Genomic DNA, 17,622 nt, shown 5'->3' with positions numbered 1-17,622 from the left:
GGGGGGAAATAAAGTTCTTATTTTTTGTGTAGGACTCAACTGACCTGATCGATATCACGGACCGCTTTGGCTTTGGTTCATTTATTTTTTGTTTCCTTCTTCTGGGAGCTAAACAATAGAAAACAATACTAAAGTGTAGGTAACAGCTCAGGAAGTACTTAGGGACGACATTATAAAGTACGTGGAAACAAAATGTAACAGGAGGGATGCAGCAGCGATAGCAAAAGTGTCTCTAATCTGATTACGAATCTAGTTCGGGGTGCCCCACTAGGGGGAGCATAGATTTTTTTTTTTGAAATGAGAATTTTGAAAAAAATAAGCTGATAAAAAGATAAAGTATTTAAAGTTTTAAGTATTTATACAAAAATGTAATTTTAAAGCCTCATTTGGAAACTTTGAAACTAAATGTATCACAAAATGCCTTAACCTACATCTTAAACTTATGCTACTTTTAAATATTGGCAAAATTACTCTTAGTATTTTAGGATGAAAGGCTCCATAACGCTTATCCCACTGTTTAAGTGGCTTACCTTCATCCAGTTAAAATATTCGTGCCATCATTCAAACATTCGGGAAAAGCATTTGCATAATATTTTTGCCCTCCTCACTGGGGTAAGGCTATAATCCTGCTCTAAAAATGAACTTTGTATAAAAACGTTGTAGACCCACCTTCATGTATACATATCGACTCAGAATCGAAAACTGAACAAATGTCTGGGTGTATGTGTGTGTATGTGACCAACAAACTAGCTCATGTTTCTCGGCACTGGCTGAACCGATTTGACCCGAACCTGTTACATTCGACTTGGTTTAGGGTCCCAAAGATCGAGTTTTATACATATTGAAATTTCGATAAGTAGTTCAAAAGTTATGTATAAAAATGTGTTTTCACATATATCCGGATCTCACTTAAATGTATGTAAACTATGTCCGGATCCACCATCCAACCCATCGTTGGTTAGGTTATCAAAAGATCTTTCCAACGAGTCCAAAACATTGACGATCTGGCAACCCTGTCTCTAGGTATGGCTACTTAAGTGATATTTATGTACTTTTTTATTCCGGATCTAAAAAATAGATGAAATTTTTGTACAATTCCATCATATCAGCCATTGTTGGTAATAAGTGATGAAGGCTCTAACCACATAGGTGGATTAAGTTAGTTTTTCCTGTTACTTCACTAAAAATATACTTAGGGTAGAGTAGTCATCAATGAGACACGGGGAACAATGATAAAATGGCTCTCACAAGTCGTAGCTTCAACCAATCAGGCTCATATTTGGGGGAAAGGTGTGTCTAGTGGATACACGTCTGCCATATTAGTGGCTTTGATTATGGACGCTCCCTTGAAAAGTTATTCATAAATGTTTGATTATGGGGTGTAAAAGTAAATAATGGACAAAAAATACTTTTTCGCTCGTAGGCTGCCATTTACACCAAAACTAATATTTCTTCAAATTTCTTTCGACGTTCCATAGGGATTAAGTTGGGCTACAATGTCCTTTCATTAGATTTGGCCAAAATTTAAAATATACCCAGAATCCAGGGCTGTCTCATTGTTCCCCACTCATTTCAGCCCATGGGTAACAATGAGACACTTTGATTTTTCTTCAATAAACTTTTCAAAATCGATGGATATCTTTCAAAACATGAATTAAAAGTGATATTTGGCATATTTATAGAGTTTAAACTTCATTTAACCAAAAATACTAAGTTATTTGGTATTAATATATGGATTTTACAAAATTTCAATACTTTTTAGTGTAACTTTTGTTATTAAAAGTTTCATGTTGGCAAAATTGCTCTAAAATGTTCAAGGCAAGTCACCTGCAATGGAACAATACAAAAACATGATGTTTTGATAGAAAAATGTTGATTTTCGTAAAGTGTCTCATTGTTCCCCAGCTGTCTCATTGTTCCTGCCAAGTGCGTCTACAATGAGACAGTTGAAAAACTCTGGCTGTAGATGTCGGATCGATCTCATATTTTGGTCAATGTTAGAACACATTAAAAGAAAGATAATGCAATTAAAAGCTCATTAAAACATGCTAATGAAAAAATTAGAAAAATCGTTGAAAGTTGAAAACCAAAAGTGTCTCATTGATGACTACCCTACCCTACGACACAACAAATGGCGGAGTATGTCGTTCACCAATTTTTAGAAGAAAAAAACCGTGTTGATAGTTTTTTTTTTCAACACTCAAATATCCCCATTTAGAATTCATAAAAAGCACTTTTTACCTTTCAAGCACATAATTTGGCAACTCTTCCTTAGCTTTTTTCAGGTAACCGTCAACGCATCTCCTTTTCAATAGTTTTAAATTGATTTTCACAAATTCAATAAGCATTCAGAGACATCAATTGGCTGAGTTCGTCGTTCACCTTTGTGCCCATTTTGCTTCCTTATGATTTTTGAAACAAACATAACAATATTCACATTGACGCAACGTAACGGTTAACATTATTCGCCACACACACGAAAACAGCTGACATTGTCTTTTGCAAGCAGTAACAAACTTTTCGGCACCCTCAGCAAACGTCAAATCAGTCAAAGTTGCAACCGGATCTCCCCCAAAAAGATCCGGCAGCAATTTTGTATGGTTTGGTGATTGCGGGGAGAGTCTAAAAAGGTAAACAAATCACTTTGTGCATCAACCAATTCCAAGGTCACAAGCAAATGTCACGCCATTTGTTTGACAGTTCAACCCCCAAGAAACGACTCGCGTACCGCTGTCATCGATCTATGGCATTGCGTACCGCTATGAACAAACTGGCTTGCTTTTCCTGTAAAGGCAACCATACTATTCAAGCAAAATTATGTAAATGGACCAAATCCGAATGTAAACAAAGAAACTGTTACTGCTTCACAAGCACAAGGCCAAGATTATTTTAGATTTTTTTTTTGCGCAGATTGCGCAGAAAAATATCAATAAATATATGCAAAGTCTGTCTCACTCACTTCTCCAATTCCATCGGAGCAAATCTGAAACTTCCTGAAACCAAATTAAGCACTCAATCAAACCATTCTAGCCCGTGCGTGTGTGTGTCATCCACAATTAATGTTCATCAGCCAAAACAAATGCAATTTGGTCCTGCCAAGGGCGATATCTGAGCGGTTTATCTTCCCGAAGCCCGAAGAGAGAGCTCTCACGTTTTGTTTACCGTTTCACATCAATTTGACTGATTAATTCCGACGTCCATCCCTTCCGGAAAAAGGGCCCTCTCCTTCCAAAAGTCCCTGCGCTTTATTCGTCATTTCTCATAACTGGATCCCGATAGCTCGATAGGGTTGTAATTTGACTAATGGTAATCAATTTGTTATTCCGAGCCACCACCGATGACCTCCCCCGGCATTGTTGCTGTGTTGCTGGTCAAAACAGACTAATGATGGTCAATCTCCAGCCAGCCATACAAATGTGCAGTGCAGGTTGCATACACGCACCGGGGGGATTATCGCGTGCAGTCTACATTTAGGGGTAAAATGCAAATCCCTTCCGGCTATTTGAGTACGCTTCGATGCGGGGGTTGGAAAATGCAAATGCGTTTTCCGGTGCAAATTGATGTGAGTAAAGAGGGTTCTTCGGCAGCCCTATTAGCCTATTAGCTGACGGTGGGACGGTTGGCTTGCACTGACCACTCAATTAGTGTGCGATATGCGATGACCTTTTAATTGAGCGTGACAGGTTGTATTTATATATTCTCCCACGCCGACATTAGGGGAGAAGCATTAGTTGAAAGGAAGATTCTTCATATGATTAAGTTTGTTCATCAAATGTATTTGTGAAGATTTTTCTTCATTAAACCTGCATTTAATCAATATTACATCACCGCCATTTTAACCGCCATCTTGGATTTAAAAATTCTAAATCATTTTAGCGTAGCTCAGGGGTCATACCTAAGCTCGACAATCAATAATTAGGCAACGAAAAAAGTTTTTTGTGATTCGATTATCTGAAGTGAAATTTTTCCGAGGCCTTCGGATAATCGAGTCTGGACTGTATTGGGTTTTTTATATATCCATTTTCAACAGTAATTTGCGAAAGCTATGAGAAAAAATCAAAGCCATCTTGGATCTTTTTGGCACATTCTGAAATGCCTTAAAATACCTTGCAAATGGAACAAAGAGGATTGGATTTCATCAAGTCGAAAATCGGGCTATTTTAAGATTTGTTGTTTTATTTGAAGCTTAAACTTCAATGTCCATTCTTCCAAATTCTACAAAACTCTTCTACAACTTCTACAAACTTTGTCGTCATTTTACAAAAAAACATGGCTTTTTTAATGCCGTAGCTAATGTTGATGCCTTCACAAAATAAAGATGTCACCCCTGTTTTTAACAGAAACTTTATTCAGATCTTCAAAACTTCATGCAAACCAAAGAAAATAGGCCAATGTGAGTATGTAAACAGAGAATGTATCCTACTCACAACTAAAACATCCATTAAACATTATAAATAAAAACTAACACTGGCCCATTTGTCACGTTACATTGTTTTGCTTGACCTTAATCCTGAAATATACAGTCACCTAATCAACTCAATAAGGTCCTAAAGTCCTATGTACATTTTTATGTACAACTATACAAAACACGCATAAACCCATTTCTGATCACTTTTTGTTATTTTAATGCAAAAAATAGGTTGAAAAGACAACTTTTTTGATGGATCAACTATGGTCCCCTTGGACTGAACTGTCAAGTAGGAATTTTTCTGCCTAGAAGGACCGCGAGGTTCTTCTATAAATAAATTTTAAACTCTTTGTGGTCGTACAAAGGGTAATTTTAATCAGAAAACTAAGCTTTATCATAATACTCCGCGGCCCATCTTGACAAAAAAGGTCCTACCTGACAGTTCGTTCCGAGATGACCTTAGTTGATACATTAAAAAAATGTTGTCTCGTCAATTGATTTATTTGCATTAAAATGAAAGTTAACAGTGTTTTTTGCCGTTGTACATAAAAAATTTACAGATTGCATTAGGATCCTATTTGATTTTAAAAGAAATTAAATAAGTTACTTAAGCCCGATGTAAATTTTTATGTAAACCGATAAAAAACACTATTATGAACCATTTCTGATCATTTTTTTTTTAATTTTTATGCTAAAAAATAAATTTATAGGACAACATTTTTTGATGGTTCAACTTTGGTTCCCTTGGAACAAGCTGTCAAGTAGGATGCATTTTAAACATTTTTTTTAAATTTAAATTTATTGAATAAAAAACCATTCTAGATCCTTTGTAGTCGTAAAAAGGGTCATTATACCTAGACAAATAAGCTTTATCGTTGAGAACAATGATATAACACATTTAAACTTAATTGAAGGACGCAAAGACATATCGAGAAATTCAAACTGATAAAATGTACGTAGAACATTTAGTTAAACCACGACTAAGTGACTTGCCATATGGAACAAATTTTTCGATAATTTATGATCGTATTCTTCTTTGCTGTCTTTGAACTTTTCTATTCTTGAGTGAATGCCAAAATTCGAGTTTGACATTTAACCACCACAGCTGTTTCCGTGCTACGAAGAATTCTAGATAAAATTTTTAAAACAACCTATGCTGGCTGACATATCAGGCGGTCAGTCAAAAGTCCAGCTAGATGTCACCAGACAAAAAAATGCTAGAAAGAGATAGCAAATCTAATGCAAACAAACCCCAAGCTGCCATGTAAACCACCAGGCTCTAACTGAAGGAGGAGGGCACTTGAATGAGATTTTTTTTTTGAAAACGGCATTTGTGAATAACCCCCGGACAAATCTAGAACAGAGTTATGTCGAAGGGGGCACGCAACTAAAAAAATATATATATTGCGGGTATTCCCGAAAAAGACACGTGGCACTTTCGACAAATGCGTGCTGTCAAATACCACACTGTGCGTTTTGTTTTGCCTTCCTCACTGAGGTAAGGCTATAATCCTGCTCTAAAAATGAACTTCGTATAAAAACGTCGTAGACCCACCTTCATGTATACATATCGACTCAGAATCAAAAACTGAACAAATGTCTGTGTGTATGTGTGTGTGTATGTGTGTGTGTATGTATGTATGTGACCAACAAACTAGCTCATGTTTCTCAGCACTGGCTGAACCGAATTGACCCGAACCTGTTGCATTCGACTTGGTTTAGGGTCCTATAAATCGAGTTTTATACAGATTGAAGTTTCGATAAGTAGTTAAAAAGTTATGTATAAAAATGTGTTTTCACATATATCCGGATCTCACTTAAATGTATGTAAACTATGTCCGGATCCACCATCCGACTCATCGTTGAATAGGTTATCAAAAGACCTTTCCAACGAGTCCAAAACATTGAAGATCTGGCAACCCTGTCTTGAGATATGGCCTTTTAAGTGATATTTATGTACTTTTTGGAAGCCGGATCTCACTTAAATGTATGTAAACTATGTCCGACTCCATCATCCGATCCATCGTTGGATAGGTTATCAAAAGACCTTTCCAACGAGTCCAAAACATTGAAGATCTGGCAACCCTGTCTCGAGATATGGTCACTTAAGTGATATTTATGTATTTTTTTGTAGCCGGATCTCACTTAAATGTATGTAAACTATGTCCGGCTCCACCATCCGACCCATCGTTGGTTAGGTTATCAAAAGACCTTTCCAACGAGTCCAAAACATTGAAGATCTGGCAACCCTGTCTCGAGATATGGTCACTTAAGTGATATTTATGTACTTTTTTATTCCAGATCTAAAAAATAGATAAAATTTGTGTACAACCCCATCAAATCAGCCATTGTTGGTAATGAGTGAGGAAGGCTCCAACCACATAGGTGGATTAAGTTAGTTTTTGTTGTACTTCTTCTTTGAATAGCCTGGCATTGTTGCCAGGTATGTTTTATATTGCACCAAAAGTGCACCGCTGGCAACAATGTCTATGGCATATTCTGAAATGCCGCGCGGAGTGTAACTTTAAAAGAAACGGACAATATAACTTAGCGTACCTTCTTAACAAAAATGGCTTTATCGCTGTTAACAATAATACCAGCAATTTATTCTTGATTTTATGACCAACTTTTGTAAAAAGTACAATTTTTATACAATAAACACGCTTTTTACACCGCCACCACCAAAACACAGCATTAAAAGTGACACAAAAGTTATGTATTATTTCATTACAAACCTCCCAGTCACAACGTTCTGGCAGGATTCTAGCAGAGTTCTTACAGAGCTGAATATTCTTACAGCATTCTAGCAGAAATGTTCTACCGTTCTAGCAGGATTCTGACAGAACCAGCTCTGCTAGAATATTTCGTGACTGGGCAACTACGCCCTTTTAAAAATGTAACGCTAGATTTTTTGACAGCTGCAAAATCCGCCCTACCTTATACAATTCAAAAACCTTGCACGTACACACTCTGAGTCTTTTCTTCCTCCGTTTTTGGCGCGAAACCTTGACACGAGCGTGAAAAATTCGTGGTGCGCAGATCCTCTTTCGTTTTCGGCTCGAAACCCTGACACGCGTGTGGAAAATTCGCTGTACGTCGTTTTCGGCTCGAAACATTGACACGTGTGTGGAAAATTCGCGGTACGCAGATTGTACGGAACAATTCGATTCGCGATGGAGATCCTGGTTGGCACCGGGACGGGAGTAGTGGAGACCCTGCTGGCGGAACCGGTTCCGGTGGTAAGTGAAAGAAAACAACGTGATGTGTGGTTCGAATATCATTTGGGACTTTGGTTTCAAGGGCTCGCAGTGCTTCTGCTTCACGCAGAGGACAAAGGCAGACGGACACGCCGGCAAGGTGCAGGCCATCTGCCAGCGGGGCAGACTGTTTGCTACGGGTGGATCCGACGGCTGGATCACCGTCGCAGCCCTCGAAGCCGCTGAGTACGAACGTGCCTGGAAGCAGGATTTGCCGGCGGAAGATCCGGTGACCTGTATGGATATCTCACAGGGTGGCAAATTCTGCTTCGTGGGCACGCAGGCAGGACACATTTACATCATCCATCTGCAGAGCATGCGGCTGGTCAAGGTGCTGGAAAAGGCCCACAGGGGACCCGTTCTGGCGCTGCGAGTCCATCCGGAGCGTTTTACAGTGTTCTCTGTGGGCGTGGACCGAAACCTCAGCGCTTGGAATCCAGCGCCAGACCGAATCCTCCACATGGAGCACGACCAGTCACCAACCCGAATGATCGAGTTCAGCCCCAACGGCGTAAATCTAGCTCTCGTGTCCACCACCGCCACCAACGTGATTAACAGCGATTCCGGCCGACGCCTCCACCGGAACAACTTCGAGTCGCGAACGGTCGCGGTCGGCTGGCTCTCCGAGGCCAGGTTATGCGTCGGAACCGAGGATGGCTGTTTGTCGTTTATCGACACAACAGCCAACTCGGTTACCGAGATTCCGGCCGTATACCCGGCCAAATTGACGGCGATGGCCATCGATCGGAGCCGGCAATTCATGGCCACCGCGGACAGTTCGTGGGAGATCATGCTGTGGCGAATTGAGGGTGGCGATAGATTTATTTGGCCCCTCTGTTTCACGACGGTCGATTCAGCGCCCCTCTGCGTCACGCTGGCCACCGACGAGGAGCTCGGGCTTCACCGGACGATGCGGCAGGAGTTGGAGAAGGAGGGTTTTGTTTTTTCGGACTGGGATTAGTGAGTGGTGGAGTGGGAGTCGGAAATAAAGTTGAATTTGAACTAGAAAAATGGCTGATATTGTTTGAAAGAAATGTTTATTTTATAAGGTAAATGTCAGCCTGGTTTGCATTGGTAAGTGTGAGGAGTCCGGGCAGGAAATTCTGATCTACAACAAAACAACTAAAACATACACATATACAGGGTAGCCTCTCAAGTCGGGAAATCAAGAAAGTCGGGAATTCACCAAAAATCGGGAAAAAGTCCGGAATTTGTGATATTTTTTATCAAAAAGTCGGGGAAAGTCAAAAATCCTTAGCAAACTTGTTTGAAAATGATTTTTGACTCTTGACAAAAATTGCAATATTTTGTACAGTTTTCAAATTAAGTTCGCTCAATTCTCGCTTATTTTTTCAAATGGTCCTATGTACATATGAAACCCATGGCACATTGATTTTCACGAAAAAAAAAATGAAATCTTCTTAAGTAAGTTAATTTAAATTAAAATAAACAAATTCTTTTCACCAATTCAATCTATGCGAGAATGAAAAAGGTTATTTGAGACAGTAAAAATCCTAATTAATTTTGGATGAATTTTACACAGATTTTAATAATATTTTTTTTATAAATAAGACAAGAGGTAAGATTTTATAAATAAGACAAGAGGTAAGATTTAACTTCTAACATCAACGAAGTTAAAAAGCTAACATAAAAACAGAGCCTCATTTTAACAATCACGGCCAGCGTGATGTTCAGATTTTGTTTGATTTTGGCTGAATGTTTGAAAAAAAAGATTCTAACTTGAGTTTGGCAGTGTTTTTTTTTGTGTCAAGTCATTTGAAATATTTTTTCCCAGGAACTTTTTTATGAGCATGGGTAAATTACTATACACCCAAAACTGGCAGCGCTAGTCCGAGAGAATGATGGTCTCGAGTCGAGAGAATAGTGGTACCATTCACGGACGCAGAGAACACAGCTCGAGATGGGCGATAGAACTATTCTCTCGAGGTTCATTTGCAAAAAAAGTTCATCCGTCAAACAAAAAACCCAAAAGTGTCGACAACGGGAATCGAACCAGAGACCTTTGACAAACCAATCCAATGACTTAGCTGCCTCGGCCACCACAGCTTGGTGACCATGGAGAAGTCAGAAGTCGATGTATGACACTTGTTGGAGATTTATTGATTCAACTAACGAATGAACTCATTTGTTATGATGGTGTGAGTTGGTACCATTATTCTATCGATTTTGGCACTGAGCCCTCAATAAATTTTGAGAGAACGATTATCTCGATTCTGAATTTTGGGTGTAGAAAAACTTAAAAGAAATTTGTAATTATTGGAAAACGAAAAAAATCCGATCGCTGTTAGTTCAGAATGCAAAACTGAAAAAAAATGCTTAACGATTTGAAAACAAGAAAAACATATTGAAACTGCGAAAAAATTAATCCGAGATATTTTGGTATAACATTTATCTCTTCAAACATTTGAATAAAACAAGTAAAGTGGTAAAACATGGAATTTAAACATTTAAATACTGACAACAAGCTAAATCAGCTTTGATTCATAAATCCAATATCAAAATTAAAAGTAAAATAAAATGGGAACTTGGTTTTGGTTTTGGTTTTTGTTTTGGTTTTGGTTTTGGTTTTGGTTTTGGTTTTGGTTTTGGTTTTGGTTTTGGTTTTGGTTTTGGTTTTGGTTTTGGTTTTGGTTTTGGTTTTGGTTTTTCCCGTCACATGTACATTATTGTTCAATAGGGGTAATTCTCTACCAACTCACACGAAATCGGGAAAAGTTGCCCCGATTTGCGTGAAACTTTGTCCTTGAAGGTAACTTTTATCCCTGATCACGAATCTGACGTCCGTTTTTTGATATCTCTTGACGGAAGGGCGGTACGACCCTTTCATTTTTGAACATGCGAAAAAGAGGTGTTTTTCAATAATTTGCAGTCTGAAACGGTGATGAGTTAAAAATTTGGTGTTAAAGGGACTTTTTGTAAAATTAGATACCCAATTTCATGGCGTACTCAGAATTCCGAAAAAAAAACGTATTTTTTATCGAAAAAAATTAAAAAAGTTTTAAAAACTTTCCCATTTTTGCTGTACACCTTTGTAGAACATTAGTACACTCTTAAAAATAACCCTGCAAAGTAAGAAAAAACGCGAAATTTCAAAATGGAAAATGTTGTTCTGAATGAAATAATGACCTTTCTGAGTCAATGTAGAATCGAAAAGTACATTAAATTTCTCTTTAAATGACATGTTCCAACATTTTTGACAGTCGAGTAGCGGAAAATGGGAGAGTTTTTATAACTTTGTTAAGTGTTTTTTTGATGAAAAATACGTTTTTTCGGAATTCTGAGTACGTCATTAAATCGGACGTCTTATTTTACATAAAAGTTCCTTTGACACCAAATTTCTATCTAATCACCGTTTCAGACTGCAAATTATTGAAAAAACCCCTCTTTTTTCGCATGTTCAAAAATGGAAGGGGACGTATCGCCCCTCCGTCACGAGTTTTTTTAAGAATCTTTGAAGTTGTATTTTTTATTTGTTTTAAAGCAACGATATCAAAGTATTACAACAACTGCTAGTAATGTTTCAGAGATGGCGAAAAAGAATTCCACTTGGTGCAGGTGGGATTTGAACCCACAACTGATCAACGCTACTGATCCGCGTTACCAATTATGCTACTGCGACCGGTGACAAATTTGTTGTCTATTGGTGTACAGCACAAAATTCCTAGCCTCAAAATTTTGTCGCGAGTTGCTTTTCTTCTCTATTGTATCTCAAATTCTCGCTGAGAAGAGAAAAGAGAAACAATTGGTATGGGAAAGCTTTGAAATCCAATACGCGACATTCGATTGTGCTGTACACCAATAGACAACAGACCTGGGCGTTACCCTTGATAGCAAATTGTGTTTCACTATCCACCTCCATGAAATCGTGTCCAGAGCCAATCGACAGCTTGGATTCATCTTTAGGATCGCTGATGACTTCCGAGATGTCGCGTGCTTACGTTCATTATACTGCGCGCTGGTAAGATCCATCCTCGAGTTCTGCTCCGTAGTGTGGTGTCCGTACCAGAGCACTTGGACTGCTAAAATCGAATCAGTTCAGCGAAAATTCACCCGGCTTGCCCTTCGCCGTGCAAGGAATCCTGCCGGTTGGAACACGTACGAAGAACGTTGTCGTGTCTTGCAGCTAGAAACTCTCGAGCGGAGGCGGCACGTCTCACAAGCAACGTTTGTTGTCAAAGTACTGGCCGGTGAAGTTGACTCTCCTTGGATTCGCGCTCAAATTCAAATCTACACACCTGCTCGGCCACTTCGTCAACGCCAATATCTACAACTTGCTCGCCGCAACACCAACTATGGACAGCACGAACCAGTTCGTTTCATGTGTAGCCGATTCAACGTATTTTCTCACCTGTACGATCCCAACATCTCCACCCCGCAGTTTCAACAACGAGCCCGACTCTGGTACTCTCACCAGCTTTAATCTGTTTTTGTGTTTCATGTTGTTAGCATTTGTCTTTAGTTAAGTTAAGTTTTATCATTAAGACCACAAGTTGTCGGATGATTCAAATAAACAAATAAACAAATAAAAAAAAAAAAAAAAATAAACAAATTTGTCACCAGTCGCAGTAGCATAATTGGTAACGCGGATCAGTACCGTTGATCAGTTGTGGGTTCAAATCCCACCTGCACTAAGTGGAATTCTTTTTCGCCATCTCTGAAACATTACTAGCAGTTGTTGTAATACTTTGATATCGTTGCTTTAAAACAAATAAAAATACATTGGCGCTTACACATCCAAATAAAAACGGTACATGTTGTATTTTTTATTAAGCCATCTCCAGGAAACACGCATCAGCAATTTTCCTTTAAATTGATAAGGGACAGCCGAGACAGCACACCCAGAACTAGACTCATTCTGTTTGGCACTGTCAGCTGCGAAATTGACAGCAAACAACGTCCGCCAGTGGGGATTGCCCTGTCCAGGAAATCGATTTCAAGACGTCTGATTGGCGTCTTGGCCCGGTCAGTTCCGCACATGGTCCCCTTGCCACTCACTGGAGGAGATGATTCTGCTATTTCTTTTTTAACCAGACTAGAGATAGATTTAAAAATGACCAAGCATTAGAGGGACGCCCCCAGATTGCTGCAATCTGCTCTCGTCGAGATAAAGTCGTCCTCCTCTTTTCTGACAATGAAAAATCAAAACAACTTAATTTCGGCCTTCCTCGTCAGAAGAAACCCACCAGCTCCCCTCCTTTAATTTAAATTAACCGAAATCGTAATGAAGAGATAAAAAAGATGGAAACGTGCTCAATGTTTGAGCCACAACCGACGGTTAACGGGCTTGTTTTCCTCCTGAAGCAGGAGCAGACGTAGCAGCAGCAATCAAATCGTTTAATTTTAATGACTTGTCTGATAAGAAGTCATAGAACGACGTCCTGGTCCTGGTGGCGTTGGCAATAATGAATGGCAGAAGGAAATCAAATAGACAGATAATTTACGCGAAAATTGTGGAGATTTCGTCCCCACGACAATTTTTCAGTGGAGAGGGAGGTAAAACCGTGTTTTTGGTTAATGATTTGTTTGCGTTTTTGATGGCACTCGACTGCCGCACCGTGCGACACAGTCGATGGATTACACTTTGATGGTACATATTTCCCAGGGGGCGGGAACGACAAGATGTCAATTATCTTCAATAAATTTGAAATTATTCAAACGCGAACCAGAGGTTGGACATAAAATGGTAGAATAATGAGACGGAAATCTATCAAATTTAAAACCTTGCTTAAATTTCTAAATTTTGTCATCCTAACCCCGTCTTGTTTAGTTTTTGTCTTAAAATCGGGTGGCATGAAATGATTGAGAAAAATGAAGTCACCTTATTCTTGTTTTGCAGAATTTTAATTTATTAACTAATTAATCGGCAATTCTCACTATGAAAAAAATATTTATTAGAAAAATGCAAATACACAAATCAAAAAAGAATACATTTTTAAAACAAAGATTCTGATTGAAATTTTCCATTCTCTCGAAACAATTACATCAAATTTCAGTAACAATGAAACAGAAGTATCCTGCGGCCATTCAATAGAGCCCTCGTCCGCCACACCCATCAACACGAGCCCAAACTCAGGACCAAACTCTGGCAATTTCCCACAGCATCGGCCATCTCACCACTGTGCATCATTACAAACCAATCAATCACCATCCAATATATAGTTGCGGTTTTGCCATTTGTACGCAAACACACACACACACACAAGCCGCGCCGCGGTGTAAACTTTGTCATCAATCATTCTACACGGGCAACACGAGCAGCATGTAACACAGGCAACAGAGTCAGTCAGGCAGTTGGAGTTGGTGAGCTGGTGGGTGATACGTTATAACCGTGTGCGGCCACTTGCGCCTCTCACGGGAGACACATCCTGCGGGGACACGCGTTGATGGGTTTGTGAAGGACCTGGTTGCGTAGGAGAAAGTGGGTCGATTTAAAACATGTTTGTTAGCAATACATTTTTAAGTGAAATATTTAGCAGAACTTTTTAAATTCACACATTAAAAAGAATAAATTATAAACCAAAAATAAATGAACAAATTTGAGAAATTTTTTGAATTGAAACGATATTTTCCTGCATACATTTTTGCGATTTCCCCATATAAACTTCAACGATTAAAAGCGACCACTAAACCTTAACCGATTTGGCTCAAAATTTGCACAGAGGCTTAGTTTTGCCTAAGAGCAGCTCTCTACAAAAATTTTTAATTCGTCTAGAACTTTTTTGGTGTATTCGGTATGCCCAAAAAAGCCACTTTGCATCATTAATTTGTCCATATAATTTTCCATACAAATTTGGTAGCTGGCCATACACAAATGATGCATGGAAATTCAAAAATCTGTATCTTTTAAAGGAATTTTTCGATCGATTTGGTGTCTTCGGCAAAGTTGTAGGTATGGATTTTTAATTAATTTTTTGTCACTAAAACTTGATTTGCAAAAAATTGATATTTTTTGATATTTTTTAAGGGGGACATAAAATGCCGACAAATTAAAAAAAAAACTGCTACTATTTTGAAAAAAGTTACCTAACAATGGCTTTATCTTGAAAACGGTGAACTTTATCAAAATTTCACTTAAGTACTTTTTGTTTGCAAATTTGATTTTACATCGAAAAATGAAGTTGAAAAATTTTTGGGATGAATATTTTGATTTAAAAAAAAATCAGTATTTATTCAAAAAATCATAACTCGGTCAAAGATTTTTTTGCACAACCTGAAAATTTCTGAAAAGTTGGCATTTTATGTACCCTGAAACTAATTTTTAAAATTAAAAAATAGATAAAATAGTTTTTTTTTTGCAAATTAAGTTTTAGTGACAAAAAGTTAAATTAAAAATCACAATTTTTTACCGTGTATCATTTTTTCAATTTAGGCCTTATTAATACCTACAACTTTGCCGAAGAAACCAAATCGATTAAAAAATTCCTTCAAAAGATACCGATTTTTGAATTTCCATAAATCATTTTTGTATGGACAGCTGCCAAATTTGTATGGAAAATTATATGGGCAAACTAATGATGTAAAATGGCTTCTTTGAGCATACCGAAGGCAACCAAAAAGTTTCAGCCAGATTAAAAAATACAAAAAAATCGAATGACCGGAATCTGAGAGAATTATCACCCTAATGCGGAATCAAATGATTTTTTTGGATTTTGCAATTTTGTTACTAGGAATGCCATTTTGAACATTTTATCAAAAATAATGTATTTTTTGTATCTATGCAATTTTAAGAACAAGCTTTTGAAAAAAAATAGTTCTTGGTTGTTTTTACAATGTTTTTTTCGAAAAGTTTACCCTTAAAACTGGATGTGTATTGCAAAAAAATGCAGATGAAAAAAATGATTTTTTTTTTGTCTTGTGTATTGTTCCAAGATATTTTGCTAAAATCCAGGAATGAACTAAATAAAGACGTTGTTTACAAAAATAATGTCCACTATGTCCAGTTATAATACAAAATTTAATGAATTCTAAAAAATGCTTGTTTTGGAGGATCGCTCATCTTTCTCAAAGCAAGACAAAGCAAAAGTTGGTCGCATCTCTGGTCTGCTTTGTTGATTTTTTTTAAACTGTCATGAAATAATTCTGAAAAGTTACAAAAACATGAATGCAAAATGTTGCCCCCCGTACAAAAAAACTCTTAGGGTTATTGCAGATTAGTAAATAACATTGAATTTCTCATAACATGAAATTTCTTTTCAACTTATATAAACTATTCACAAATCATTGTATAACGCTTATTTATTTATTTTTACATGTCAAATATTAAACTTAAAAAAAGAAACGTTTAAACGCTAAGAATTTTTTTTTTTCGTGAGTTCATTGCATTTTTTTCAGTAGCAGCTTAACTGTAATGATGTATAAATCATATTGTAATTCTTTTTGAATCAAAATTTCGAAAATCAAGCCAGATAAAAAAAAGGATTGTTTGATTCCTATTTTTCGAACAAATCGGAAACCACGCAAAATTAAAATCATAATCTCAACTAGCTTTAGTAGCATTTGAATCCCAAAATAACCCTTAAAAATTTGGAAGTGATTAATTTTTGTCAACAAAATAATGTTGATAAATATCATTCTAACAATAAAAATGGTCTTTTGAAATTGTGTTTACATTTTAATATTTTAACCTCAATATAAAAAAATAAGTTTATTTAGTTTGACCTGACATTAAACAAATTACTATACAGTCAAACCTCTTTTTACGCGAATTTTGGTTCTCGCGTAAAAAAAAATCGCGTAAAAAAAGTTCGCGCTATTTTGAATTTTTCGCGTAAAAAGAGTTCGCGCTATTTTGAATTGCTCGCGTAAAAAGAGTTTTCAGTATTTTTTAGTTTTATAAAGTATTATATTTTTTTAATAATAATAATGTAATTCCAGGTTATTCAAAATAGCTTCAGTGACCTGCGCTGTATATTCTACAGCAGGTCCAGCAGAGTGTCCATCGTGGTCCACTGAAGCTACCTAAAGCTATACCGTTGGTTAATATATCCATACAGACCCCCGTTGATCCGGTAGATATCCAGGCCATGACATCCGGGAGTTCCTGGATGACCTCGTGCATTCTAACAGATCGCAGAGAGTCCATCGTGGCTCACTGAAGCTACCTGAAGCTATACCGATGGTTAATATAGCCATACATACCCCCGTTGATCAGGTAGATATCCAGGCCATGACTTCCGGGAGTTCCTGGATGACCCAAAACAATCCAACATGCCACAGAGTGTCCATCGTGGTCCGCTGAAGCTACCTGAAGCTATACCGATGGTTAATATAGCCATACAGACCCTCGTTGATCAGGCAGATATCCTGGCCATGACTTCCGGGAGTTCCTGGATGACCTCTACATTCTAACAGATTGCAGAGAGTATACCGAAGCTACTGATGGTAAAAACCCTGATTGTGGTCCCCGTTGAACAGGAAGATATGACCATAATGGTTAAGACTTCCGACAGTTTAAAATCGGACCGCGTTATTTTGAATTTTTCGCGTAAATTGAGTTCGCGTTATTTTGAATTCTTCGCGTAAAAAAAACCGCGTAAAAAAAAATTCGCGCAAAAGGAGGTCGCGTAAAAAGAGGTTTGACGGTACATTTGATTCTTAAATCTTGAATCAATAAAAAATATTATCTTTGAAAGCATTTTTGATTTGCTTTTAAAACAATGGCATGGTTCACGGATATATGAAAAAGACATAAGTATTTAATTTCGATTGCATCAACCGGAATTTTCAAGGACTAAGCACTAACTCCTTTGGTTAAGATTTAGTAGGTCCACCCTTGACCTGAAGTTTGAATGGAATTGAAATCAATTAACCCTGGAATGGAATTTAAATAATAACCCTCTACTACCCAAATTATTTTTCGATTTTTTTTATTTTTGCCGTAATCAGGAGGTCATTTTGAGCAACTTTTGTTCTACGAAAAACTTAACTTCTCTTGTT

At 37.5% G+C, this 17,622-nt stretch overlaps 1 protein-coding gene across 1 annotated transcript; it reads left to right on the top strand.

Annotated features, from left to right (window-relative positions):
- The first annotated feature begins 7,581 nt into the window (after positions 1-7,581).
- On the top strand, positions 7,582-8,626 carry LOC119770467 (p21-activated protein kinase-interacting protein 1-like). The gene is made up of 2 exons (XM_038265419.1): positions 7,582-7,647; positions 7,709-8,626. The coding sequence occupies exons 1-2, from the start codon at positions 7,582-7,584 to the stop codon at positions 8,624-8,626; spliced, it is 984 nt and encodes a 327-aa protein (XP_038121347.1).
- Positions 8,627-17,622: the final 8,996 nt, after the last annotated feature.

This window comes from Culex quinquefasciatus, chromosome 1 (genome assembly GCF_015732765.1).
Source record: "Culex quinquefasciatus strain JHB chromosome 1, VPISU_Cqui_1.0_pri_paternal, whole genome shotgun sequence".
In the NCBI taxonomy this organism is placed as follows: Eukaryota; Metazoa; Arthropoda; class Insecta; order Diptera; family Culicidae; genus Culex; species Culex quinquefasciatus.
The sequence above is the reverse complement of the archived record's forward strand: the minus strand, read 5'-3'. Positions and strand labels throughout refer to the sequence as shown.

What these genes read in the sequence shown, in the direction of transcription:
- LOC119770467 (XM_038265419.1), top strand. Translation starts at nt 7,582, where the DNA reads ATGGAGATCCTGGTTGGCACCGGGACGGGAGTAGTGGAGACCCTGCTG. An exon ending in TGGCGGAACCGGTTCCGGTG is followed by an intron (nt 7,648 to 7,708) that starts GTAAGTGAAAGA and finishes TTTGGTTTCAAG; the next exon opens with GGCTCGCAGTGCTTCTGCTT.